General features: G+C 46.1%; 1 protein-coding gene across 5 annotated transcripts in view; it reads right to left on the bottom strand.

The window, feature by feature from the left end:
* Positions 1-21,789, bottom strand: part of NDE1 (nudE neurodevelopment protein 1) — a 36,290-nt gene extending 14,501 nt beyond the window's left edge. For 2 of the 5 annotated variants that reach the window (XM_018040247.1, XM_018040250.1), the window contains exons 1-4: positions 21,702-21,789; positions 12,423-12,549; positions 10,447-10,600; positions 6,029-6,177 (exon numbers count right to left, since the gene is read on the bottom strand). In XM_018040247.1, the coding sequence (XP_017895736.1) occupies positions 6,029-6,177; positions 10,447-10,600; positions 12,423-12,505 (386 nt within the window). In that variant the 5' untranslated portion in view covers positions 12,506-12,549; positions 21,702-21,789. The other 3 variants (XM_018040248.1, XM_018040249.1, XM_005697523.3) reach the window with 3 other exon arrangements.

Below are 26,309 nucleotides of genomic sequence, written 5' to 3'. Positions count from 1 at the left end.
TTGCTACTCTCGGGTATTCCTTTGGAAAAGGTGTAAGGGTTCTTTACATACTCTAATGTACTGTCTATAGATTATAAGATAAAGTCAAGCATGTATCTGCTGATACTTTTTAAGAGGACCTGTCTTTACACTTAGAAATGCCTCTTAATAGTAGGATTCCCTCGTGGCTCAGATGGTAAAGAATCTGCCTGCAATGTAGGAGACCTGAGTTCGACCCCTGGGTTGGGAAGATCCTCTGGAGAAGGAAATGACAACCCACTCCAGGATTTTTGCCTGGAGAATTCCTTGGACAGAGGAGCCTGGTACACTACAGTCCATGGGGTCACAAAGAATCGCACACGACTGAGTGACTATCACTCACACTCAGCTAAACTAAGAATGCAATGCATCTTCAGGAGAGAAAGAGAGAGAGAGAGAAAGGAAGGGAGAAGAATACTAGAAGAAGATAGAACTAATTGCTATATATACCTTGGACTGCAGATAAATTTGCCTACATAGAAATCCAAGTAACTTTCAACAGTAACGTATGCAACAGACAAAGATGGAAGGCAAATGACAAACTCCCCAATGCTTTAAATTCGCATCACAGACAAACATATAAACATCTCCTGAAACTGATGAGAAAGAACAACTAGCAACCCAATCTGAAAATAGGCAAAGATAAACAGTTCACAGAAAAAGAAATAAAACAGTTATTAAACATACGAAAAGGAACTCAAGGTCATTCATAATCCAGAAACGTACCTATTTGTCACCTATTACACTGGCAGAAATCCAAAGCTTAAAAAAATGCTGTTAGTGAAGCTATTTGGAAAACAGAGACTCACACGGGTGTTGGGGATGTGAACTCGTACCACAACAGAGAACAACCAGGTAAAAACTATCAAAATCACATGCATATATCCTCTGACCTGGGAATTCCACTTCTGGAATTTACTCTACAGATATTCATCTGAGCAAGCAACGAGTATCATTCACTATAGCAACGCTTGTCACTGCAAAAGAATGGAAATGCAGCAAATATCCATCCACAGGGGGATAGATAAATAAATTATTATGTATCATACAATACCAACCATACAATAGAATAGTATGCGCTTGGGAAGAAACCAACAACGACAAAGAATGCTCTGTGTCCTACTACAGAAAGACCTCCAAGATCTGTTATGTGACAAGGCAAGAAGCACAATAGTGGGTACAGAATGCTCTTCTGTGGAGAAAGAAAGGGGGGAGTGGGGGGAATAATACAAATTTCTGTTTTTATTTGTTTGAATTTGAATTTAAGAACGCTAGCCCTCTGTATGGTATTTTTGAATCACATGAATGCACTCTCTCTTTGTGACAGGCTGCAGGATGGCTCCCAATTCTTCACCCTCCCTCTATCCACACCCTTGCTTCAGCCTCACTGTGGGTGGAATGTACTTTCCCAGCCCTTAATGTGGCTTGGCCGTGTGACTTGTTTTCATCAATGAGTGGAAATGGTTGTATGCCAGGGGCTTGCCAGAAATCAGAATATACTGTAAAGGCCACAGTAATCAAGTCATGGAAAGTGGAAGTGTTAGTCACTCAGTTGCATCTGACTTTTTGCAACCCCACGGACTGTAGCCTGCCAGGCTCCTCTGTCCATGGAATTCTCCAGGCAAGATTACTGGAGAGGGTTGCTATTCCCTTCTCCAGGGGATCCTCCCAACCCAGGGATCGAACCCAGGTTTCCCACATTGCAGGCAGATTCTTTACTGTCTGAGCCACCAGGGAATCTCTAGTCATTGTGGTGTTGGCAGTAATTCATAAATTGCACACTGGATCAAAAGAGAAAAGAATCTTGCATTAGATTCCAGAATATAGTCAGCTCTCCATACCTGTGGGTGGCATATCCTTGGATTCAACCAACTGCAAATCAAAAAAATAAAAAAAAAAAAAAATCCAGAAAGTTCTAAAATGCAAAACTTGAATTTGCCGCTCACTGGCAACTGTTTATGGAGCTTTTGATTGCTTGTATTGTGTGTGTGTGCTTAATCGCTCAGTCATGTCCAACTCTTTGCAACTCCATGGACTGTAGCTTGCCAGGCTCCTCTGTCCATGGGATTTTCCAGAGAAGAACATTGGAGTGGGTTGCCATTTCCTTGTTCAAGTAATCTCCCCGATCCAGGATGAAACCTGTGTCTCCCATGTTTCCTGCACTGCAGGTAGATTCCTTACTTCTGCATCACCAGTTTTGCATTATATTAGGTATTATAATTAACCTAGACATCATTTAAAGTATATGGGAGGCTATACGTAAGTTATATGCAAATACTATACCATTTTATTTAAGGGATTTGAGTATCCACAAAGTTTGGTATCCTCAAGGGTCCTGGAACCAATTCCCCCATGGATACCAAGGGACAACTGAATGAAAGGTTCACATGTGACAGAGGTGCATTCAATTCAGTGGAAAAGAGATGAAGTGTTTAACACAAAGTACTGGCACAAGTGGCTATCTACCTAATGAAAATAAAATAGGACACAAATTTATACTAGATCCAAAAATAAATGCCAGGTGGATTAAAAGCATAAGTTAAAACATTTAATGTACGGCAAAACCAATGCAATAAAGTAATTAACCTCCAATTAAAATAAATAAATATTTTTTAAAAATCTTTCAAAAAAATTAAACAGAATACATATATAATCAAATGATCAATGGACCTCCCTGGTGGTATAATGGATAAGAATCCACCGGCCAATGAAGGGGACACAGGTTCGATTCCTGGTCTGGGAATCTTTCGCATGTTAGGGAGCAACTAAGCCCGTGCACCGCAACTACTGAGCCTGTGTGCCTAGAGCCCGTGCTCCACCACAGGAGAAGCCATTGCAATGAGAAGTTTGTGCACTGTGATGAAGAGTAGCTCCCCTCCATCCCCCAGTCACTTGCTGCAAATAGAGAAAGCCTGTGCACAGTGAAGACCCAGCACAACCAAAAATAAATACAAACAATCAAGGGGATCTCCATAGTGAAGTCTGGAAATCTAGAAGCAATAAAAGAGACATAATTGATGACCTAAGAAAGAAAAATATTCGTATGGAAAATCATACCACAAAGTCAACAGACAAAAGTTTATTCTGCAAAATATGTTTTCAAGACAGGACAAAAGATCAGTAGCAAAAATACATAAAGAACTTTTACAAACTAATTTTTTTTAAAAAGTTTCCACTTCTGCTAATAATAAGGTCAGTTCAGTTCAGTCTCTCAGTCATGTCCAACTCTTTGCGACCCCATGAATTGCAGCATGCCAGGCCTCCCTGTCCATCACCAACTCCCGGAGTTCACTCAAACTCATGTCCATCGAGTCATTGATGCCGTCCAGCCATCTCATCCTCTGTCATCCCCTTCTCCTCCTGCCCCCAATCCCTCGCAGCATCAGAGTCTTTTCCAATGAGTCAACTCTTCTCATGATAAGGTAGCTTGTATCAAACCACATATCCTAGCGATTACAACTATAAACTCTGGGTAAAAGAAGAAAAAGTATGACCTGACAGCCCTGGCAAAAGGTGGAAGGAAGCCAACATGTGGAAGGAACAGCAGTGACCAAATCCTGTATCTTTACAAGCTTTGTGTCTGTGGCCTGGGTGATAAAAATCCACCACCTTGGGGGAGTCCCCAGTTCTGCATATAAACTCTTCCCGCATCTCTGACTGACCCAAACCATGCAGACATGAAGCAGCCTAATTAAAAGAATCAGATTTCAGCTACTTCCCAACAAGGGGAGACAGAGTTTGGAGTGTGAGTTCAGCGTAGTTAATAAACAAACAAAAATATACCAGAATCCATAGCTTCTGTAACACATCATTCATAATGTCCAGAATATAATCCAAAATGACTAGACAAACGAAGAGCAAGAAAATGTGACCCAAAACTCACGAGAAAACGTGATTACAGGAAATCAACCCTGAGGTAACCCAGGTGTTATAATTAGCAGAAAAGGATCTTAAGCTAGTATAACTATGCTCAATAATAGAGGAATAGGAAGTTTTAGATCTGAAGATAACGTACCTAAAATAAAAAAGTACTGGAACTGACTTCCACCAGAACTGGAGGAGGGAAGGAGGAGTCAGTGGCTCTGAAACTAGGTCAATAGAAATGATCGAATTTGAGGAACCAAGAAAAACATAATTAGGAAAAGATAAGAACAGAGTGTCAGAGACCTGCATGGCAATATCAAAAGGATCAACATGTGTGTAGCTGGTGTTCCAGAAGGACAGGAGAGAAAGAAAGGGGCAGCAAAAACACTTGAGGAAATAATGACCAAAGTTAAACTTGGCAAAAGATAAATTTACAGAGCAAAGAAGCCCGGCAACCCCCTATCAGGATAAACACATACAAAATCTAGGAATATCACAATCAAACTGCTAAAAACCGAAAATAAAGTGAAACTCTCGAGAGCAGCCAGAGCAAACACTAGATTATATACAGGAGAGTGACTACTTGGGTTACCACTAGCTTCTAACCCCTAGTAAGGCGTTCAGAAGACACCAGAACATCTTTAATGTGCTGAAACAAAAGAAAAACAAAACCCTGTCAACCTGAATTCCATATCCAGTGGAAATTTCCTTTAAGAATGAAGGCAAAAGAAAGACATTTTCAGAAAAACTAAAGAGAGAGTTCACCATCAGCAGACCCGCACCACAAGAAACCCTAAAGGAAGTTCTTCAAGCTGAAGGCAAATGATAACTGGAGGGAAACTTCAGGAAGGAATGAACCAGAAACCATACACATACGGGTAAATATAAAAGGCTATCTTTTTAATCTCTTACTTTCATGCCTTAAAGCTACGGCATGAAGTTTAAGGACAGTAAGTGAAACTCTAAGGTTTCAAGACGGTTACATTTGGTACACAGGTAACTAAGTAGACTGAAAAGTCGTGTATTCGGTTCCGTTTGGACTGAAAAATTGTCCAAACTGATGGAATTGTACACTCCTTATGATCGGTGCATACTGCTGTAATTTACATCTAAATGTTTTAAAGTGCCTTCTTAAAAAAAAAAATGCACCTGGCTCACAACAGTTATTCAATTACTGTTATTTATTATTGTTAGTAGCCTGCTAAACTATAGAACATTGGTTTAAGAAATATTGTCTTCTTATCACTGAAAGCAATGCAGATGTCCACCAACAGATGAATGGATAAAGATGTGGTACATACATGCAATGGAGTATTACTCGGCCATAAAAAAGAATGAGTTTGAGTCAGTTCTAACGAGGTGGATGAACCTAGAGCCTTTTATACAGAGTGAAGTAAGTCAGAAAGAGAAAAACAAATATTGCATATTAATGCATACATATGGAATCTAAAAAAATGGTACTGACGAACCTATTTGCAGGGAAGGAATGGAGACACAGATGAAGAGAATGGACTTGTGCACACAGTGTGGGAGGGAGAGAGTGAGATGAATGGAGAAAGTGGCATCAACACATATACGCTATCAGGAGTAAGATGGATAGCTGGTGAGAAGTCACTATATAACTCAGGGAGCCCAGTCTGGTGCTCTGTGATGACCTAGAGGGGTGGGATGGTGCAAGGGGAGAGAGGGGATATATGTGTGTGTGTATATATATATAATTATGGCTGATTAGAGTTATTGTGTGGCAGAAACCAGCACAATATTGTAAAGTTTAAAAAACAAAGAAAGAAATACCATCTTATCTCAGGGACAACTGAGCACGTGCTTGTCCTTCCGCCCAGAATGTTCTCACCCCATACTCTTCCCCTGGATAATGCTGAGGCAGCCCTCGGTCTTAGCCTAAATGGCATTTCCTTTGAGAAGCCTGGCCCAGCATCCTCCCAGCAATGGACAAATGAATATCTCGGATCATATGCCCCCACAGCACCCTGGACCTGCAGCACTTTCTGCTTGTTGTCCATTTCCCATGAGGCTGTAGAGCCCAAGGGCCCTGGCTCTGCTCTCTGCTGAATCCCCTACCCTTGACACAGTGCCTGGTGCCCAGAGACAAAAGGATCCCAGACCTCCTTCCTCCTTCCGCACTTACCGTTTGGCTCTCTCCAGGTCATCGTTGGCTTGCTCCAGCTCTCTGATGTACTTCTGCAGCTTATCTTTAATGGCTTTCGTCTGGGCAAGGTCATCCTCTAAGGCTGAGATCTGCCGGTAGCCTTCAGAATGCTGAGTTTTAAACTTCTCCTGAAGGACAGAATCGACACTGAGTGAATGACTTAAGACTCCCAACAAGGATGTTTATTTCCTTTCCCCGTCATCTCCTTAGGACGCTGAAGGTCAATCCTAGGACATACTCTCTCCCATTGCAGTGCACGTGTGTGGTTCCTAGCCACTAAGCATCCATTCCTCCCCTCTGCATAGCCTGCTGGCACCCCAGTTTCTTGAGGACCTCTTGCAGCCTCCACCACGGCCAGGGGACAAGCCTAAGCTCAGTCACGAGAACCTTCTGTCCACAGACATGGGCTCTTGAGCAAGTGAGGGATGATGGGGGGAGCCAGGGGCCATCACGCTGTCCAGTTCCGAGTGCTTCCTAAGCATCTGTCTGTACCTGGCCCCCTCCCACAATGGTCCTCACCACCTCTGGTGTCCAGGAGCCCCCAACCATCTTAAGCAGTCAGTCATTCTGTGCAAGGTGTCCACAGCCACAGAAAGTGTCATCAACCTCTCCGAGCCTGACCCGCAAGGGCCATGCTGACGCACTTCACGTGACATCCCTGGGTTACAGGGACAAGGGCAGGAATCACAGTGACTTTGGTGCTCATGCCTCACAGTCAGAGCAGGACATCGCTGACTCAGTTCAACGCCTGTTCTGACTCTGTGACCCAGGATGCCCTCCCTGTGGCATAGGGTATTTAGAAGGAACTTGGGCACCTCTGGGGGAAGGAGGGAGAGAAGGGGAGGCAGGGGAAGAAAGGAGGAAGGGAAGAGAAGAAGGAAAAAACCATAACTGTTGTTTTCACCAGAAGCTTAGTGTGACCCGGCCGGTGCTTCCTGAGGCAAGGAACAGCCCAGATGAGGTCTCAAGAATCTGTTGCCCCCCAGTGACAGCAGCTAATGTATACTGTGAACTTCCCCGGTGGCTCAGTGGTAAAGAATCCGCACCAAGCAGGAGATGGGGATTCGAGCCCTGGGTCAGGAAGATCCCCTGGAGCAGGAAATGGCAACCCACTCCTGTATTGTTGCCTGGAGAATTGCATGGACAGAGGAGCCTGGCGGGCTACAGCCCATGGCATCTCAGTAACTCAACGACAACAGCATTTACTGCAGGCATTTACTGCGCAGGACACCCCTCCCGCTGCCTGACTGAACGCCGTTTCCGAGGTGTGAGAACGGAGACTCAGGCCCATCGTCAGCCCAGAGTCAACCAGGACCAAACGACTGAGCAAAGACCCATCCTGGGCAACCCGGGCTCGCGCTCTCAGAACAACGACGCTCAACGGCCCCGGACCACTTCCGCCTCTGTTCACAGAGGAACTGATCACACGTGTGTGCATACACACTCACACACTCCCATTCTCTCCCTGTCTGGTTCCACTTTCAAATCATTTTCTGTCATCCAACAATCTCACCACCTTTCCCTCATCCACAAACAGGAACGAAGACACTCCCTTCCGACAGGAAGTCTAATGTGAAAGTGAAAAAAAACAAGCCCACTCCTCTTCTTCACTCAGTCAGCCGGGTACACAAAGCTGTTGCTAGAAACAGTCTGGAGGCTCTGGGGAGGGTGAGGTAATGGTGCCCGGAGCCAGAAAGGCGTGGCCAAAGCCATCGCAAGAGAAGAGCCTCAGGACAGACGGTTACAGGGCCAGGACAGGGCCGGGACCTCGCATCCTCATGCTGCTCAGCCCCCTCAGATACTCCGCTTCCTGGTCGTGAGCACAGGAAGCGTCTCAGCTCAGACAAGCAGGGGCCGAGCGGGCCCAGGCTGGGCGAATTCCCAGGCGTGGCTCAGATTCCTCCCATCCTTGGCCTGGGTGCACCCCCAAAAAGAAGAACAGGAGAGTACAGGATTCAAGGCCATTAACCTAAATTCCTACACGGGTTCCCAGAGGACGCGGTGAACGGGCTTGTCCACAAGCACAGAGATTCAAATGATGTCCTTTGAACTTGGGGACATGAAAAAGCTGTTGGGCTTTCATCTGGGGCTAATTATAATAAACTGTCAGCTGATGGAGGCATCAATAGACGCTCTGTTGGATCCCTTACAAGCTTTTTTATTCATCTGGCGATGAATAAGCCAGTTGTCAAGGAGTCCGACTCAGTTGAAGACTTTTCTCTTAGGTGACAGAAATATGTGCCAGGGGTCGTTCTTCACTCTGAGGTCATCCCCTTCCTCACCCTGTGGCTCACAAACCTCACAGAGAGGTCTTCTGCCAGTTCAAGAGCTTGGTCTGGAAGTGCCTAATTACTTAGTAAATGCGTATTTATCAGCATCTGTGCAGGTCCTCCTACCCTCTCCAAACCACCCGTCTTTAGGCCCTAGGCCCCCTTCAGTGTAAAAACTGTAATGGTCCCCCAGTGCCTAGGGCAGCAGTCAGCCTGTTAACAAAGTAAGTGATGTGGGCCAGATGTAACCCACAAAAGACACTCAGCCGCTGATGTCAGAGCTGGGGAGATGGGGGGATAGTAGCTGGGATTGGAGTGACCTTGCTCTAAGCAACCATGACTCTGCCTTTTGCAGGTATGGACGAAGGCCAAGCTGGGGTGGCAGGAGCCGCCAGACAACAATCAAAGGAAACTGGAAATCCAAGTTCTTACAAAAAGCCTCACAATTCTGAATGCAGATATTAAATATTTTTTTTAAAAGACCACTAAAGAGATAAATGTTGCTATCAAAAGAATGAACCATAAGCAAACCCTCACCTCTAGTTAACAGCCTACTGCAATATTTACAGAGAAGCATACAGAAGTTGGCGATTCACTTTGAAATGCACTGGGAAGACAGACTGACTGATGGATGGACAGATAACAAAGAGCAAGTGTGGCAGAGGTCACGGGCAGAGCCTAGGATGTACAGGTATTCACTGGGAAATTCTTTCAACCTGACTGTGTGCTTGAAAGCTTTCATGATAAAATGTTGCGTGAAAACCACCAAAGGCTTAAGCAAACAACATCTATAGGCCAGACTAACCTGTGGATGGCCAGTCTGGGCTCTGTGGTCTACACCATTAAAGCTCAGAGTCCACCGTTCAGCTTCTGTGGAGTCTTTCCTATGCTACTCCTCATCCCTCACTCCCCAGTCCATCTGCTCACCCCACTTTCTCCTGTGTGCTGGTAAACCCAGATCCCCAAGGTCCACCTGACGTTCACTCTTGCCTGTGTCTGAGCATCTTTTCGCTAAATGCTTCTGGCGCTCAGGTTTGTCTTCCCCATGAGGCTTCCAGGGGCAAAGGGCACACCTCTTTCCTGTGCGTCACACCTAGCTCTGGGCTCACACTGCAGGACCTTGGCTCTTTCCTTGCTGCGGCTCATCAAAATAAATATGAGCAGCTCTGTTTTTAAAAAAAGAAAAGAAATTAAGAAAGAAAAAAAAAAGACACGCAGGCCCGCTGGGGCCCCACCCAGACTTCCTGAGAACGAGACTCTCAGGGCGGGGTGGGGCCAGGCCTGTCTGATGTTTACAAAGCTGGCCAGGTAACCCTGCCTGGCAGTGAGAGCCCAGAGCCGTCTCTTAGGCCAATGTAACACTTTGTGATCGTCTGCTAACCCGTACAGAGTGTCCAGTCTTTACCCCTCAGAGCAGCGGTTCTCCAGATACTCGGCAATGTCTGCAGATACCTCTGCGGTCACCACCTGGGGCAGGAGGTGCTACTGGCGTCAGGTGGGTGCAGACCAGGGATGCTGTTGAACACCCTGCAACGTAAAACTCAGCCCTGACAACAGAGTCGTGTGGCTTCAAATGTCAACAGAGGCTGAGGAGCCTGAGGTCTGTCCAACAGAACTTTCCATAATGATGGAGACGTTCTACAGCCTCTGTGTTCACACTGACGCCCGCTAGAGACATGTGGCTACAGGAGCTACCATTCCAGACAGCATAACCCTGGGCCTTATAACAATCAGAAATTCCAGCCATGATCCATACTCTAGAAAAGTCTACCTTCCACATGTGCTGTGGGATTGCTAAGCATGACCATCGGACACGTGTGAGACCTGAATCTTCAGTTCAGTCGCTCAGTCATGTCCAACTCTTTGCGACCCCATGGACTGCAGCACGCCAGGCGTCCCTGTCCATCACCAACTCCCAGAGTTCACTCAAACTCACGTCCATGGGAGTCAGTGATGCCATCCAACCATCTCATCCTCTGTCTCTTACAGGGGCATTGGGAGCTCAAGTGCCCCACATGCCCACAGTTCTAGGGGTGGGAGGGGGCCACACCCACAGGTTCCCTTCTCTGGTCACGGGCGCTGGACGCCCACCCACACACCTGGGTATGTCTCCCCTCACCCCCTCACCTTGATGGTCTCCAGCTCCATGCGAAGGTGGTTGTTTTCCATCAGCAGGTCCCTGTTTTTGCTCTCAGTTTGTTGCAGCTGTGTCTCCAGTTCTGCCTCATATTCCCGGCTTTCCTCCTGGAATTCCCGGAGCTCCTCTTGCGTGTTCTCTGCCCTGCAGGATTCCCAGATGTCAGCTCATCACTGAGCGCTTATGCGTTGCTGAGTGTTAGACATGGATCTGCTCTTTATTCAACTGCCTTTTGAGGCAGGAACTGTCATTACTCTCATTATACAGATGATGAGGTCATCTGTCTCAAGGTCCTGCCAGGAGGCGCTAGTGATAAAGAACCCACCTGCCAATGCAGGAGACCTAAGAACCTAAGGTTCGATCCCCGAGTCAGGAAGATCCCCTGGAGGAGGGCATGACAAGCCACGCCAGTATTCTTACCCGGAGAATCTCATGGACACAGGAGCCTGGCGGGCCACAGTCCATAGGCTCACAAAGAGTCGGACACGACTGGAGCAACTGAGCACACACACGCATGTCTCAAGGTCAAACACGTCAGAAACAGGGCACGGAGCTGCCCCCAGGTGTGCCTGACGCCACAGCCCTTTCTTAACCAATGCACCATCCACTCATTCACTTAATGTGTAGTTTCTGGAACCCAATGTATAGTAAATATACTTCAGACTGTATACTCTCTGCAGAGTTATTTACAAGCAGAAACTGGACATAAGACAAAGGTTCACTTACCATACCACTATCTAGGGTCCCTGCTCCATATCCCAAACACCCAATTCTGGCTTCTCAATCCTTAAAATTCAAGGCTTTATTTTTTTTAACAAGCCCTTCCCTGGTGGCTCAGATGGTAAAGCGTCTGCCTGCAAAGCAGGAGACCTCGGTTCGATCCCTGGGTCAGGAAGATTCCCCTGGAGAAGGAAATGGCAACCCACTCCAGTATCCTTGCCTGGAAAATCCCATGGATGAAGGAGCCAGGTAGGCTACAGTCCATGGGGTCGTAAAGAGTCGGACAAGACTGAGAGACTTCACTTTCGCTTTAAATCAACCTAAGAATAAAGATATCAGAGGAGCCTCAGAAGAGCTGGAATGAGACCTGCCTGAGCAGATGGCAAGAATCCACGAGCAACAATGAAAGAAACAATGTCACGCACACACCCACAGCTCCCAGCTAGCGGCAGTGAAACACTGGTTTCGAATTTAAAGCCTTGTAGCAACCTAGACCGCGGGCTAGAGCGAGTTCTTCCCCACACACCTGCCGGCTGACCGGATAAGGCATCTGGGGCTTGATAGAATACTGCCACAATTTGATACTCTCTAAAAATGTGTTAAGTTCAAACCATAGTCATTCCTAAACTGTCACACCCTGTTAATAGAGTGGTACAGATCATTGGGATATGCCAATACCTAAGATAAAAATAGTCTGAATGTTAAGTTTTTCATAGCTTACTTATCTTGAATAGTGTAACTCTGGAGGAACTAAGGTGATTGGCAGTGGAAAGAATCAGAACATGAGACTGACTTAAGTCAGTCAAAATTAAGTCAAAAATTTATTGACTTAAATAATTTTGCCTATGTTACAAAATAGCAACAATAAAAAGAAACTGTTTACACTTAAAAAAAAAAAAAGAAAAAGAAAGAGACAGACAAAAAACTCTGCCAGAAAATAAGCTGGGAAGTAGCGCAGCCTTTTGCTTAGGACCCCCTAGGCTCTGGGGTTCAAATCCCAGCTCTGCTGCCCCCGCCCCCACCCAACCCGGCTGTGTGCCCTCAAACAAGGTACTTGCTGTCACTGAGGCTCAGACCTCATTTGTAAAATGGGGTGAGAATGGTTTCTCCACAGGCCATCATGGAGATTTAATCGAGATGATGTATGTTCAGTTCTTCACAGGGCTTGGCACACAGCAGGCCCACAGTAAATGTTCGCTGCCACCACTGTGGGAAGAAAACGCAAGGTGAACTTCGGGGAACTGACCTCTGCTTGTAGGTCATAGCCAGGTCTTTCCAATAGTTGGCTTCTTCCTCCTCGGAGCTGAAGGTCTTGCCCGCATCCGCCATTGTGGAAAGGAGGGGAAGAGTTCACTCTTCTTGGTGCATAATGTCTAGGAGAGAAAGTTTTAAAGCTATTACCCACATCTGGTTAAACAGCTGATCTTTAATAGAGAGGGGGAAAATTCCTCAACTTTATGTTGGATTAAATGTGGCCAAAAAAAAAAAAAATTGCCAAAAAAATTAAAAACTAAACCCAGACAAACTACAGTCCATTATTTACATTACATTCATTATATTATATTACAATATGTTACATTCCAAGGATGGATACACCTACCAGGATTTGCTGATTTTACTACATTGGAGGAAAGAGGAAAGCAGGGCAGCTTAGGGGTTCTCGTTTAGACAAGCAGGTGCTCCCACCATCCCCATCACCACAGATGGAGAATGTCAGAAGCGAAGTCTGCAGGGTGAGGGGATACTTGACACCAGCTTCGGACACTTTTAGTTGGATTTGCCTGTGATCCATCAAGATTTAACACCGGATCTGAAACTCGGGGTGAAGTCCAGGCTAACAACACAAATTTAAGAGTCATGAGTTGGGAGCTGGTTCTTCCCTTTTCCTTGTGACTGAACCATCGGAGAATCAACTGAGGATTATTTCTGGAACTCTGAGGAGTGCCAGTATCTGAAAGCTGAGCAAAGAAAGAAACGGTGATGGAAGGAGACAGGGGAGACAAGTGAGAGAGATGAGAACCAGAAAGTGACTACACTGGAGGAGACAGTCTCAAGGGGAGAATGGGGAATGAAGGTTCCATGGTATCCGAGATGCAAGAGAGAAGCTGGTAAGACGAGCTCTGGAAAATATCCACCCACGAGACTTGGTGAAATGCTGGTCACTGGTGATGTAAGCAAGAATGGTTTCAACACCAGGAGGAGGGATAGAGGAGGTGGAGGAGTGACCAGGAGGCGAGGAAGAGGAAGTAAGACAGGATTTTGGAGAACTGGGTATGAGAAGAAAGGAGACAAATTAGAGTCCCTTGGACAGCAAGGAGATCAAATCAGTCAATCCTAAAGGAAATCAACCCTGACTATTCACTGGAATGACTAAAGATGAAGGTCTAATACTTTGGCCCCCAGATGTGAAGAGCAGACTCATTGGAAAAGACCCTGATGCTGGGAAAGACTGAAGGCAGGAGGAGAAGGAGGCAGGCAGCAGAGGATGAGATGGTTGGATGGCATCACTGACTCAATGGACATGAGTTTGGACAAACTCTGGGAGATAGTGAAGGACAGAGAAGCCTGGCGTGCTACAGTCCATGGGGTCGCAAACAGTTGAACTCGACCTTAGCGACTGAACAACAGAGGGGAGTGGTGATAGGCTCTGAGGATGCTGAGCTATCCAGTACAGAGGTCAGGAACAGATTTCTATTTAACAGTTCTCAGTCCTTGGACTCCTTGCTGATAGCGCTTCTCAATGTTAATAGCTTATTTTCTCAATTTAAGACTCTGAGTTTGTCAAAAGGTTATTAGGAATTCAAATGAGATTCCTCCAAAGTCCTTTCTTCCCTTCAAGATAGCTCACGGTTCTGTCTTTGGGGACAAAAGAAGGAATACAACCCCCAACTCTGCAAGACATAACTAACAAGCTGAATATCTAGGTAAAAAAATACCCTGTATGTGAGACAGCAAAAGAGACACAGATGTATAGAACAGTCTTTTGGACTCTGTGGGAGAGGGAGAGGGTGAGATGATTTGGGAGAATGGCATTGAAACATGTATAATATCATATAAGAAACGAATCACCAGTCTAGGTTCGATGCAGGATACAGGATGCTTGGGGCTGGTGCACTGGGATGACCCAGAGGGATGGTGTGGGGAGGGAGGTGGGAGGGGGGTTCAGGATTGGGAACACATGTATACCCGTGGCAGATTCATGTTGATGTATGAATATACACCAATACAATATTGTAAAGTTAAAAAAAAAAAATCATTCCACTAAAAAAGTCAGTTTTGACACAGACACGATCACCAACCAAGCGGGTCCCTGGTAGAAACTGAACAATGATACCTACCTCTGAGTAAAGCACTTACCGACAGCTCTACATCTGTTAGGATCTGGATTCACAGCTCTCCCTTCAAATTTCCCTGATTCAGAAAAAACATGCCATGTCCCCACCCACTCCCTTCTGGGGAACAGAGTTTCTCTGAAAGCTTGATCAAAGCAGAGAAGCTAGAGGGAGTAGAAAGTTGTTAACTTGATTTTTTTCCCCAGTCTGGCATCCCTTCTTCCATCTTTTTGTAATAGCACCCCAGCGTTCTCTTGGGGGAACCCACTCTACACTCCTTCCATGGGTTTCAGGTGGACTTGTCATCAGCCACTGTACCTAGGAGATGGCATGTGACTACTCATGCCTCCAGCACTCAGAGGTGCGCCTATCCCAAAGCTGAGCCCAGCGACGAGGGTGGGCTAACCCAAGCTGAGCCAATGACTGGATCAGAGGTGGGCCTAACCCAAGTTGAGCCAGTGACAAGGATGGGCTTAACCCAAGCTGAGCCAATGACTGGATCAGAGGTGGGCCTAACCCAAGCTGAGCCAGTGACAAGGATGGGCTTAACCCAAGCTGAGCCAATGACTGGATCAGAGGTGGGCCTAACCCAAGCTGAGCCAGTGTCAAGGATGGGCCTAATCCAAGCTGAGCCAATGATTGGTTCACGGGTAGACCTAACCCAAGCTGAGACAGTGAGCGTCCAGGCCCAGGTCTTTCAAAGAACTATCAAGAAAGAAACCTCTGAAGGTGTAACTAACCTTAGTATAATGATAATTTCACAATATATACATGTCCCAAACCACCATGTGCTACACCTTAAACTTACACCATGTGAGATGTCAATTATATCTCTGTAAAGCCGGGATCCGTGGGGGATGTAGTGGAGAAGAAACTCTCTTTACATCAGGGTTCATGGTGGTCATCTCTCTATCACAAGGGAGGAGCCTGCCTGAGAATGAAGCCAAAACAAGAAAGCAGGGCCAGGAGGTGGACACCTGGGTCCAGTCATCCCTGACTGAAGGTGAGGAGGGGTAATCAACTTCCTTTCTTGGTTGTACCAGTTAGGCCTGGATTTCTGCTACCAGACAGGCCTAATGAATGTCTGGAGTGAACGATCTTGTTTGCTCAAAGTAGAAAGGATAAGAGCACCTAGAGTATAGATAATAATAATTACCACGGTGACAGGCAAGGGCAAACCTAATTCTGGTAATCCCTGCTCAAGCCACAAGCTCTAATGAGCCCAGAGCTCATCTAGTATGAGGTCACCAGACAAATGTCTACAGTGTTAAGAGCCTAGAGCCCACGCAATCGTGACTGAGTGCTGTGTGGCCACTGATGACTGTGTGGACAGGCTCAACCACACAGCATCAGGGGAACTCTGTGTACAGGAGGGTGAGAAAGTCAGGAACCAGGAACAGTGAAGGTACACTGACTTTTCCTGCTGCTTGGAAAAAGCTCATGTTCAAGTTCATCATCATGAGTCCCTGCCTACTTCTCCAAACATTTCCTACAGCCCTGCTCCTCACCTGCTTACAGTGCAGTCACACAGCCTTCTTTCTGTTCCTTGAACATACCAAGCGTGCTCCCGCTTCAGGGCCTTTGCACTGGCTATTCTCTCTGCCTGGAATGCTCCTCCTTCAGATCTCTGCCCGCAGGGTCCCTTCTTGCCATTCAGACCTCAGCTGAACCGTCTTCCCTAGAGAACCTTATCTGAAGATCCCACCAAATACCTCCTCCAGCCCTTCACTGCCACATTAATCCCTGCTTCATTTTATTTCATCACTTTATGAGCTGTGTTTCTGTTTTATCTGAAAAAGTTGGCTTAAAACTCAACATTCAAAAAATGCAGATCATGGCATCTGGTTCCATCACTTCATGGAAAATAGAAGGGGAAACAATGGAAACAATGACAGACTTTATTTTCTTGGGCTCCAAAATCACTGCAGGTGGTGACTGCAGACATGAAATTAAAAGATGCTCCTTGGAAGAAAATCTACGACAAACCTAGAAAGCATATTAAAAAGCAGAAACACTACTTTGCCAACAAAGGTCCATCTAGTCAAAGCTATGGTTTTTCCAATAGTCACGTACATAGGTGAGAATTGGACTATAAAGAAGGCTGAGCGCCAAAGAATTGATGCTTTTCAACTGTGGTGTTGGAGAAGAGTCCCTTGGATTGCAAGGAGATCAAACCAGTCAATCCTGAAGGAAACCAGTCCTGAATACTCATTGGAAGGACTGATGCTGAAGCTCCAATACTTTGGCCACCTGATGCAAAGAGCTGACTCATTAGGAAAGACCCTGATGCTGGGAAAGATTGAAGGCGGGAGCAGAAGGGGATGACAGAGGATGAGATGGTTGGATGGCATCACCAACTCAGTGGACATGAGTTTGAAAAAGCTCCAGGAGATGGTGAAGGACAGGGAAGCCCGGCGTGCTGCAGTCCATGGGGTCACAAAGAGTCAGACACAACTGAACGACTGAACAGCAACAACTGGAATATAAGTTTTGAACACAGGGATCCTCACCATCATTTTTTTCCCCCTAAATTCCCAATGCCATGAACAGTGTCTGGCATATAACAGGCATTCAATAAATGCTTGCAGAAGAAAAGAACACAGGGCAACATAGAGGCTGACCACTCACTGGAAGGCGATGTGAGATTAAGGGAAAGAAGCAAGAGACCCTCTGAAGGCTAGTTTTTATAAATCCCTAGGATACTTAATGTGTATCTGCATGCTCAGTCACTCAGTCATGTCTGACTCTTTGCAACCCCATGGACTATGGCTCCTTTGTCCATGGGATTCTCCAGTCAACAATACTGAGTGGTTTCCCATTTCCTTCTCCAGGAGATCTTCCCGACCCAGGGATTGATTCTCTCTTGCGTCTTCTATATCAGCAGGCAGATTCTTTACCACTATGCCATCTGGGAAGCCACCACCACTTAGCCAAATGGCTGAGAAAGGGACTTGATAGGATGCGGAAAAACCTTTCTCGCTCAGCACCTGAGTGGCATCTCATTGATGGGAAGGGGCTGAAGGACAGGGTGTCATGTTGGAAACTACCCATTTCCCAGGTTTTCATGATAAGGAATATTCAGTACAGTTACTGGATAATAACCTTCATCCTGCAGCCTTACCAAAGACGAGTTTCAGAAAAGGGCACTGTTATCATGGCCAGCGAGGCTTAGGACTTAAGCCTCAGTAAAGAAATGAAATTGAGCTGTTTTAGGAGGCGCTTCCACTGTGGTTCTAATTACAACCCCTGCATTTTAAAAACACCCCTTAGGGAAGAAGAAGACGATGCTCAGGGCTAAGAGGAAAGAAATAACAGCTCAACTTCATTTTCTTCTGAAACACCACACTTAAAAATCTAAACCTTTATTTTTTTCCACTTGAAAATATCTCAGAAAAGTTCTAAAAGGCATTCTTGTCTGCCACAGACAGCAGGCAAGATGACTGGCAAAGGTTCCCCTTTCCCAGCATTATTTACTTGAGTTTATCATCACCTTCTGTTTGTGGGGTGCTAGGCATTTAATAAGTCATTTCCAAACAACTTGACCCTTTCTGTTTACCTCTAAGATGCTGGAGAGAGTGTGTGTGTGTGTGTGTCTGTGCACGTGCTAAGTCACTTCAATTGTGTCTAACTCTTTCTGATCCTACGGACTATAGCTCACCAGGCTCCTCCGTCCATGGGATTCTCCAGGCAAGAATACTGGAGTGGGTTGCCATGCCCTCCTCCAGGGCCTCTTCCTGACCCAGGGATTGGTAAGGCAATCACTGGGCTTCTTGGGAAGCTGGAGCAGAAACGTTACATGTCTTGCCCATCTGCATAGATGCAAAGGAGTGAGAGAGGCAAACCAGACCCAAGTGCAAGGGAGACTTTGAATTCAAATTCAAGGTCTCTTTGGGGTTGCCGATAGACTGCATAGAAGTCAGATTCAGTTTTGGGGCCAAGCAGTCTTTTAAAAGGCACTGTGACAGGCAGGCATCAGTGCGTAGTCATAGCATACACTTTATACCCACTGTCTTCAAGCTGGATAATGCATGCATTTATTGCATCTGTGTCAAGAGACTGAGCTTGCTAACTTGCATTCTCAATACACCATCCTGCTGCATCCTGTCCCAGCAGCTCTGTGGGCAAACCTGCTGGCACCTCAAGTGTATGTGCTACAGCATGCAAGCACAACCTGGGATCTAGTGGTCCCAGAGGTATTTATTTTCTGTTCTGGATAGCTTAGATCTATTACTCTTACAAAAGCGTTTCAGCAAGCTTTTTTTTCGGCATGTTTTCCATGATCAAACTTATTAAGAAAGTCTGAAAACACACTTGAGACACACACCTTTGATTTCAAAACTCTAGAAAAGACAAAGCAGTCTTTCTCAGCTCTCCTCTGAGTGAAGAAAGCCAGCACAGCTGGTCAGGAGCAATCCACACCTACAAACCATCAGGGATTAACTTCTCCACCCCAAGCACACTCCTTCCCAATCAAAACACATGGGAGAGGGGGAGAAAGAAGCTGCCAAAGGCCAGCACAGGTTCCCACAGCTTCCACTTTATGACGCAGGCTTTACATTTTGCATAAGTGACATCACTGGGGCAAAATCAGTCAAGAGTCAGCAAGTCTGACTTCTGTCTCGGTGCTTTCAAAGTCTGAAATGATCTACCCACAAAAAAAAAACCTCAGCAGGCATGCAAGGACATATGCCCAAGGGTGTACACCATCACTGAGGGTAATGATGAGGGGGAGCTAGAGAAACTTAACTGAAGACTGATTGGAAAACTGTGCAGTTAAGAATTAAGAGTAATGATACGGAAGAAAGTTTATGTTAAGAAAGTGCCATTTTTTCTAGTGTGTAGCACAGGGAACTCTGCTCAATGTTATGTGGCAGCCTGGATAAGAAGGGGGGTTGGGGAGAATGGACACATGTATACGTGTGGCTGAGTCCCTTCGCTGTTCACCTGAGACTACCACAATGCTGTTAATTGGCTGTAGCCCAATACAAAAAGAAAAGTTTAAAGTGTAAAAAAAGAAAAAAAGTGCCATTTTTGTTTGCAAATGTACCTTCCGCTGTGTACATAAACAGAAAGGGTCTGGAAGGAGGTACCAGAATGGGAGTAAGGCAGACACTAAGATGAGAACTTGTTCCTGACACCTACTACAATAAATGTTTTTTACAATAAGCATATATTGCTTTTGAAATCTTAAGGAGCTTAAACGTGAACAACAACAAAAAACCCAGAAAGCTACTGTCCAAGGAGAATTTTATGCTACTGAACCAAGATGCGAGAGAGGGAGCTTTTCCTACAGTGGTGTATTCTCCTCCATTCCAACACCTACTAAGTACTAGACACTGCTGAGCGTGGCAGACCCAAAGCACCCAAATCAGGACGAGGTGCAAACACTGAACCAGTTGCAGGCACAAACTTTCTATCTACCAGCACGGTCCTGTTAGGGAATTATCTTGTGAGCAAAGGGAGTGCAATCTCTCTGGCCTTGCACGTTCTAAACCAGAAGAACACACTCCGGAAACAAAAATAACATCCTAACAGAATAAGCGAAGTTAAGAAACTATTATCCAAGATGGGATAGAACACATCAACGAGAGGCCTCCGACACTTTAGGAGCATGGATCATCTGCATCTAATCTGACACAAAAGACACACCAAGAGGAAAAATTCAAGTTTCAGAAGTGGTGAAATACCCATGGTGGAGGTGGGGAGGTCAGGACTGGTCAGAGATTAGATAATAGGTGGCTCTGAGAGTCCCAGGACTACGACCCAGGGATCGAACCCAGGTCTCCCGCATTGCAGACAGATGCTTTACCATCTGAGCCACAAGGGGAGTTCAAAGGACCCTACCCACAGCCTATGCTTCCCCGGTGTCTCAGATGGTAAAGAATCCGCCTGCAATGTGGGAGACCCGGCCGGGGTGGATCCTGGGTTGGGAAAATCCCCTGGAGAAGGAAATGGCAACCCACTCCAGTATTCTTGCCTGGAGAATCCCATGGACAGAGGAGCCTGGTGGGCTACAGTCCATCAGGTCGCAAAGATGTGGATACAACCGAAGCGACCTTAGCACGCAGCATACACAAGCGACTCACTCACACACATACATACATACACACACACACACACACACACCCTACAATGCCATCCTTTCCTAGAATACATCAACAAAACTCACAGAGAAAATCTGAAATTTCTGTACAGCACAGGCTGCATAGGCCATTTCTTTAGAAAGGAATTTAAAGGGACCTACAAGTAGAGAGAGTCACAGCCAGGTACAAACCCTGGACCAAGAAATCAGGGAAGGTCAAGCCCTCAGGAGACAATGAACTTGAGAGGACTGGAGAAGATAACCTTAGGTTCCCCCCAAAAAGCAGTGCCCAGAGGGGTTTCCTATGACCTCAGAGAGGCAGGTAAGCCCAGTCACCGCATTCAAGCTTCAGAAGAAGCGTTTTCATCCTTTATCCAACCCTTCCCCAAAGTGCTGTCAGGGGAAATCTGAGCCGTCCTGCAGCAGAGGTCTAAGAAAGGCGGAGGGAACAAGACCGTTCCAAACACGTTCCCAAAGGGAGGGGAGTGCCAAGGAGGGGGTAGGTTTTTGGAAAGAGGACTCCGCCGAGGGTGGCAGCGGGGTAGGGACGTGGGCAAGCATGGGGACGGCGGGGGGCTACGAGGAAGGAAAGGGAGGTGGTGGCAGCAGGAGGAAAGGGCGGGGGTGCGGGGCAGAAAACTGAGCGAGAAGGGAGACCAGGGGACTCTAGGAAGGATGTTGGGGTGGCGGGGGGTGGAAGGGAACAGGGCAGAGCAACCGGGCTCCGGGGACCCGGGACAAGCAGGGCAGAAGGGCCCGGGAAGTCAAGCAGGGAGGGGAGGGCAGCGGGGTCGGAGAGAGGCGAGCGCAGAAAGAGAAAGAAAGTTGGCGAAAGGGTGAAGATCCGGGCGCGCAGAACACAGGGTGGGAAGGCACAAAGTTAGGAAGGGAGGCTCCGGAGAAGGGAGATTTTTCGAGCCCAGCGCCCGGGAAGCGACGCCCAAGTGAGGGGCGCGCCAAGTTCCCTGCACCGCGCCGGCCGGTGGTCCCGAGAGCGCGGCGGGCGCCGGGCGGGCAGAAGAGTTTCCCCGCGGCCGTGGCGATGATGAGGACGGCGGCGATGGCAGCCTCCAAGCAACCCCTACCCCGGGGGCCGCAGCTCCGCACCTACCGGCTCCTGCTCTGCGGACCAGCGGCGGCGGCGGCGGCGGCGGCTGCTGCGGCTGGGGGGCGGTGCAGCCCGGGGCCTCCGGCCACCGCCCCCGCCCCCGCGCCCGCGGTCGGCGTTGTCCATTGGCTGCCGCGCCCCGGGACCGCGTCCCCCGCGGCCAATCAGCGCCGAGCAGCGCCTTTTGGAAACTTTTTTCCCCAGGTCCCGGGCGCGGCGCGGCCACGCGGCGGCCCTCGGCGGGCTGGCGGGAGGGGTTCTGGGAGGCTCCCGCTGCTGGGCAGGGTTCTGGCCGAGCTTGGAGGCTGCGGGCTGCTCTCTAGACACCGGGGGGAACTGGCTTGGACTTGCGGGCCACCTCAAGAAAATATGACTCCCTGCCCTTGACCCCGATTGCGTTTTCCTGTTCTTGGATTTTCTCCGAAGCAGATAGAAGAACAAAGATCTACGTCCGCTTAGAGTAAGCAATGTCCCAGGTCCTTCCCAGAACTTTACAACCAATATAAAAATTTCGACATCATTATCTTCTGCAAAGGCAGCAAAGCTCTTTTATAGGGATTTGTTTTGGAGCCTGGCCTTGAATCCTAGCTCTGCCCCTTAGCAGCTGTATGATCTTGAGCAAGTTCAGTCAGTTCAGTCGCTCAGTCATGATGCGACCCCATGGACGCCAGGCTTCCTGTCCATCACCAACTCCTGGAGTTTACTCAAACTCATGTCCATTGAGTCGGTGATGCCATCCAACCATCTCATCCTCTGTCGTCCCCTTCTCCTGCCTTCAGTCTTTTCCAGCATCGGGGTCTTTTTCAATGAATCAGTTCTTCACATCTGGTGGCCGAAGTACTGAAGCTTCAGCTTCAGCATCAGTCCTTCCAGTGAACATTCAGGACTGATTTCCTTTAGGATTGACTGATTTGGTTAGGGCAAGTTAACGCTCTGTGATTTACTTTCCTCATCTATAAAATGGGATTTGTGATAGGATTTACCTCTAGGATTATGCAGAGATGAAATGAGTTCACTTAGCATTTGTAAAACGTTTAGGACAGTGTCTCAGCCCACAGTTAAGTACAATCTATGCAGGAGTAGAAGGGGGCAACAGGATGAGATGGAGAGCACTGTCGACTCAATGGACATGAGGTTGAGCAAACTCTGGGAGATAGTGAAGGACAGGAAAGTCTGGCATTCTGCAGTCCACGGGGTGGCAAAGAGTCGGACACAACTGAGTAACCGAACAACAAAAAATGTAGGTAGTGATCATGATTTTTTTTGTTTTAGTGGTCCCTGGTAGCTCAGTAAAGAATCTTGTCTGCCATGCAGGAGACCCTGGTTCGATTCCTGGGTGGGGAAGTTCCCTTGGAGAAGGAAATGGCAACCTGCTCCATACTCTTGCCTGGGAAATCCAACGGGCAGAGAAGCCTGATGGGCTACAGTCCATGGGTGGCAAGAGACTTTGTGACTAAACCACCACCATCTGTGTCAGGCATAATACTAATTTCTTGATGTGGGTTTCATAGCAGTCCTACTTGTTCACCAAGTAGGTTTATAAATTTTTCCTGAGCACTCACTTATAGCACAATAAATGTCAGACAAGACACCTGTCTTCAAACGGCTTGTAGTAGTAAGAAAGGACACTAAATCAGCAAACAGAAAATGTGAAATAATTTCAGATGCTAATTAGTGCTATGAATAAAGCAAGGTCATGTAATAGAAAGGGGCTGGGAGAGGTCCCTTCAGATAGAACGTCAGGAAGGCCAGGTTACAATGGAGCTGAGACCCAGACGATGAGAACGACAGGAAAGAACTTTTGTTGTCTTCATTTTAAAGATGAGAAAGCAAGAGTGTAGGAAGTTTAAATGCATTGCCCAAGGTCTCACAATTAGTAAAGAAATCAGGCTGTAAAGCTGGGTATGTTTGACTCCTAACTAGCGTTCTTTGTCACGATACTGGAGTTAGCTACTTTGAGGCCTCCGACCAGACATGGAATCCCTCCTGTATCCCCGCCATGGCTAAGAATGGCCTTCAATTCCTCTTTGTTGTTTAGCCACTCAGTCACTTCCACATCTTGAGCAACCCCATGGGCTGTAGCCCACCAGGTTCCTCTGTCCATGGGATTCTCCAGGCAAGAATTTTGGAGTAGGCTGCCTTTTCCTTCTCCAAGAGGTCTTCTAGACCCAGGGATGGAAACTGTGTCTTGGGGTCTCATGCATTGCAGGCAGATTCTTTTACCTCTGAGGCACCAGAAAAGTCCTAATTCTTCGACTCCTTGCTAGTTCCTGAAAGAAGCTCAGAGACACAAAAGGGATCTACCACCTACATCAACAGGGTTAAGGAAGGTATCAAAATGTCTTTTAGGAAACATCCATCCTGGCCCCAGATGCTAATAAATGATTTGCATCCTCTTGTTACTTTTGCTATGTCCTTTCCAGAACCTCACCATTCTGTGAGGTTTCTGGGAGAGAATAATCACCACCACCACCCCCACACCAGTTAACAAACTGAAACACACATTGATGGCCTTATCAGTACTGACTAAATGACATTATCATTTAAACTACTTGGTTTTCAATTGTCTTCATTTTTTCCATTAAAAATAAAAGGAAGAAGACATTGAAATGATTATCATTAAATTTCTCTCAGGAATATGTTTAGATAAACGGGTTTGTTATTGGGTAAAACCTTGAAAAAATGAAAGGGAAATTTTGGTGTACTTAAAAACTTTGTTCTCTTTGTTCAATTTGTTTTCCTTGGAGCATTCAGATATTAATGAGCAGAAAGCTGGGTTTCTCTTGCTTAAATCCTTCCATCATAATTTATCATTTCAAAACACTAACCATAACGTAGAAGTAGCTGGAGGAGAAACGCCTTTTGTGGCAGCTAGATTAATTTAGGAGCTGGATTGAATGTAACAGCCATTTAAGTTGCACAAAAATAAATCTTAGTCTTGGTTTCATAAAGATTATAATATGGACAGGGCAGGTAACCGAGAGGTACTCTTAAGAATTTGCCCAGCAAAGAAATAGATTCACAGAGGCTATGCTCGAGAAAACATATCTTAAGAAAAATGTTAAAAAAAAACATACCCTTTTACAAGCATCAAATTACATGTTGATGCATAATTGTGTTTCCAAGGGCAAGTGTAGTTTAGGCTAGTTTTCTACAGGAAATAATAAAGAATCATATCTTTAAAAACTATTTGTAATTCAGCCTTTTCATTAGCCTTCCATTTAATATGATTGGTTTGTTTTTATTTACTGTATTTTATTTACCTGTTAACAGCAGGCACAGCTCTGGCAATGTTAGACATGTGTCTGCTCTTTATTTTATGGCTAAATATCTTTTTTAAGCAATTAAAAATTTCACAATTATTTTGCTTCCTTTTATATTTTTAGTTAATACTATCTGTATTCAGAGATACCAGAAAGAATGAAAAGGAGGGAAAAAGTACCTCGTTGAGAAGCGAATTTTTGGTACTCTGAAAAAAACGCTAGAAACAGAGTTGTTTTTCATCTGTCCTAATTCCCACTTGGAGAATGCTCCCCACACACAGACACAATGAAGATTTACTCAGCAGTAATAAATACCTGAGCAGGCAGATGATGTGTGAACTTGTCATCAGCCTTCTGGAAAATGGACTACCAGCACAAAGGATTCTTTAGCTACGTGTTTGATCTTGCCCTCCACAATGCCTGTCTACAAAAAAAGTCTACAAGGATGTATTAGCTTCCCCTGAAATCTCCCCCACTTAATGTGGATTGCCTAATGAGGTTGCCTCACATTGCATACTAAAGAGAGAAAAAAGTTTTTTCGCCATTTTTACCTACTGATCCCTTTGCAAGGTTAACCTGTTTCTTAGCAAACTTCAGAAATAAACTTTTACACTGCATTCGACTACTTCATCCTAAACTATGTCTAGATTTAAATATGTGCTTTGTTTTTCTCCTAATTTGCAAAAGGAAATAGTGAACAGCTGACAGTTGCAAAAAAGTCTGTTTTGCCTACGAAAAAAAAAAATTTATAATTTCAAATAAATGTAAAGAATGTGCAGCCAAAAAACCCAAAACACCGCCGCCCCCCCCCAAAAAAAACCCCCAAACATGGCAAATCTAGCCACTAAAACATAAGCTGTTCCTGGTTTCACAAGGATTTTGCAATTATAAATCTCTTTTGCTCGCCCAACCGATCCCTGGAAAAGTATTCATTTGTAACGAGCTTTGGACCAGGACTTTAAAAAAATCATTTTTTTTTTTTTTTTACTTAAGTCACGAGGACCTCTTAATTGTTGGTGACACAATCCAGCCTAGTCTTCGTACAGGCTTTATTTTTGCCAGCCGGATCACAATTTCCCGAGGAGCTCTGGCGGCCCGAAGGACCTCGCGGGAAGCCCAGTTGGCAGTTATTTTTATTTTTTTCCGCTCGCCACTAGGTTGCACTAGATGAAGGATGCTATAACAAACAGGCGTCATTTAGTTTAGTTTTTTTTTTTATAGGACCATCACGTGACAAGAGCGAGTAAGAGAAAAAAATGCCAAACGATCGGGTTTTTCTTCGAAATCCCTCGTAAATCGCCTTCCCTCAAAAGACCGAAAGGGCTCAATGGTATCAAACACCGGTTGG

Source organism: Capra hircus, chromosome 25, assembly GCF_001704415.2.
Source record: "Capra hircus breed San Clemente chromosome 25, ASM170441v1, whole genome shotgun sequence".
NCBI lineage: Eukaryota > Metazoa > Chordata > Mammalia > Artiodactyla > Bovidae > Capra > Capra hircus.
The sequence above is the reverse complement of the archived record's forward strand: the minus strand, read 5'-3'. Positions and strand labels throughout refer to the sequence as shown.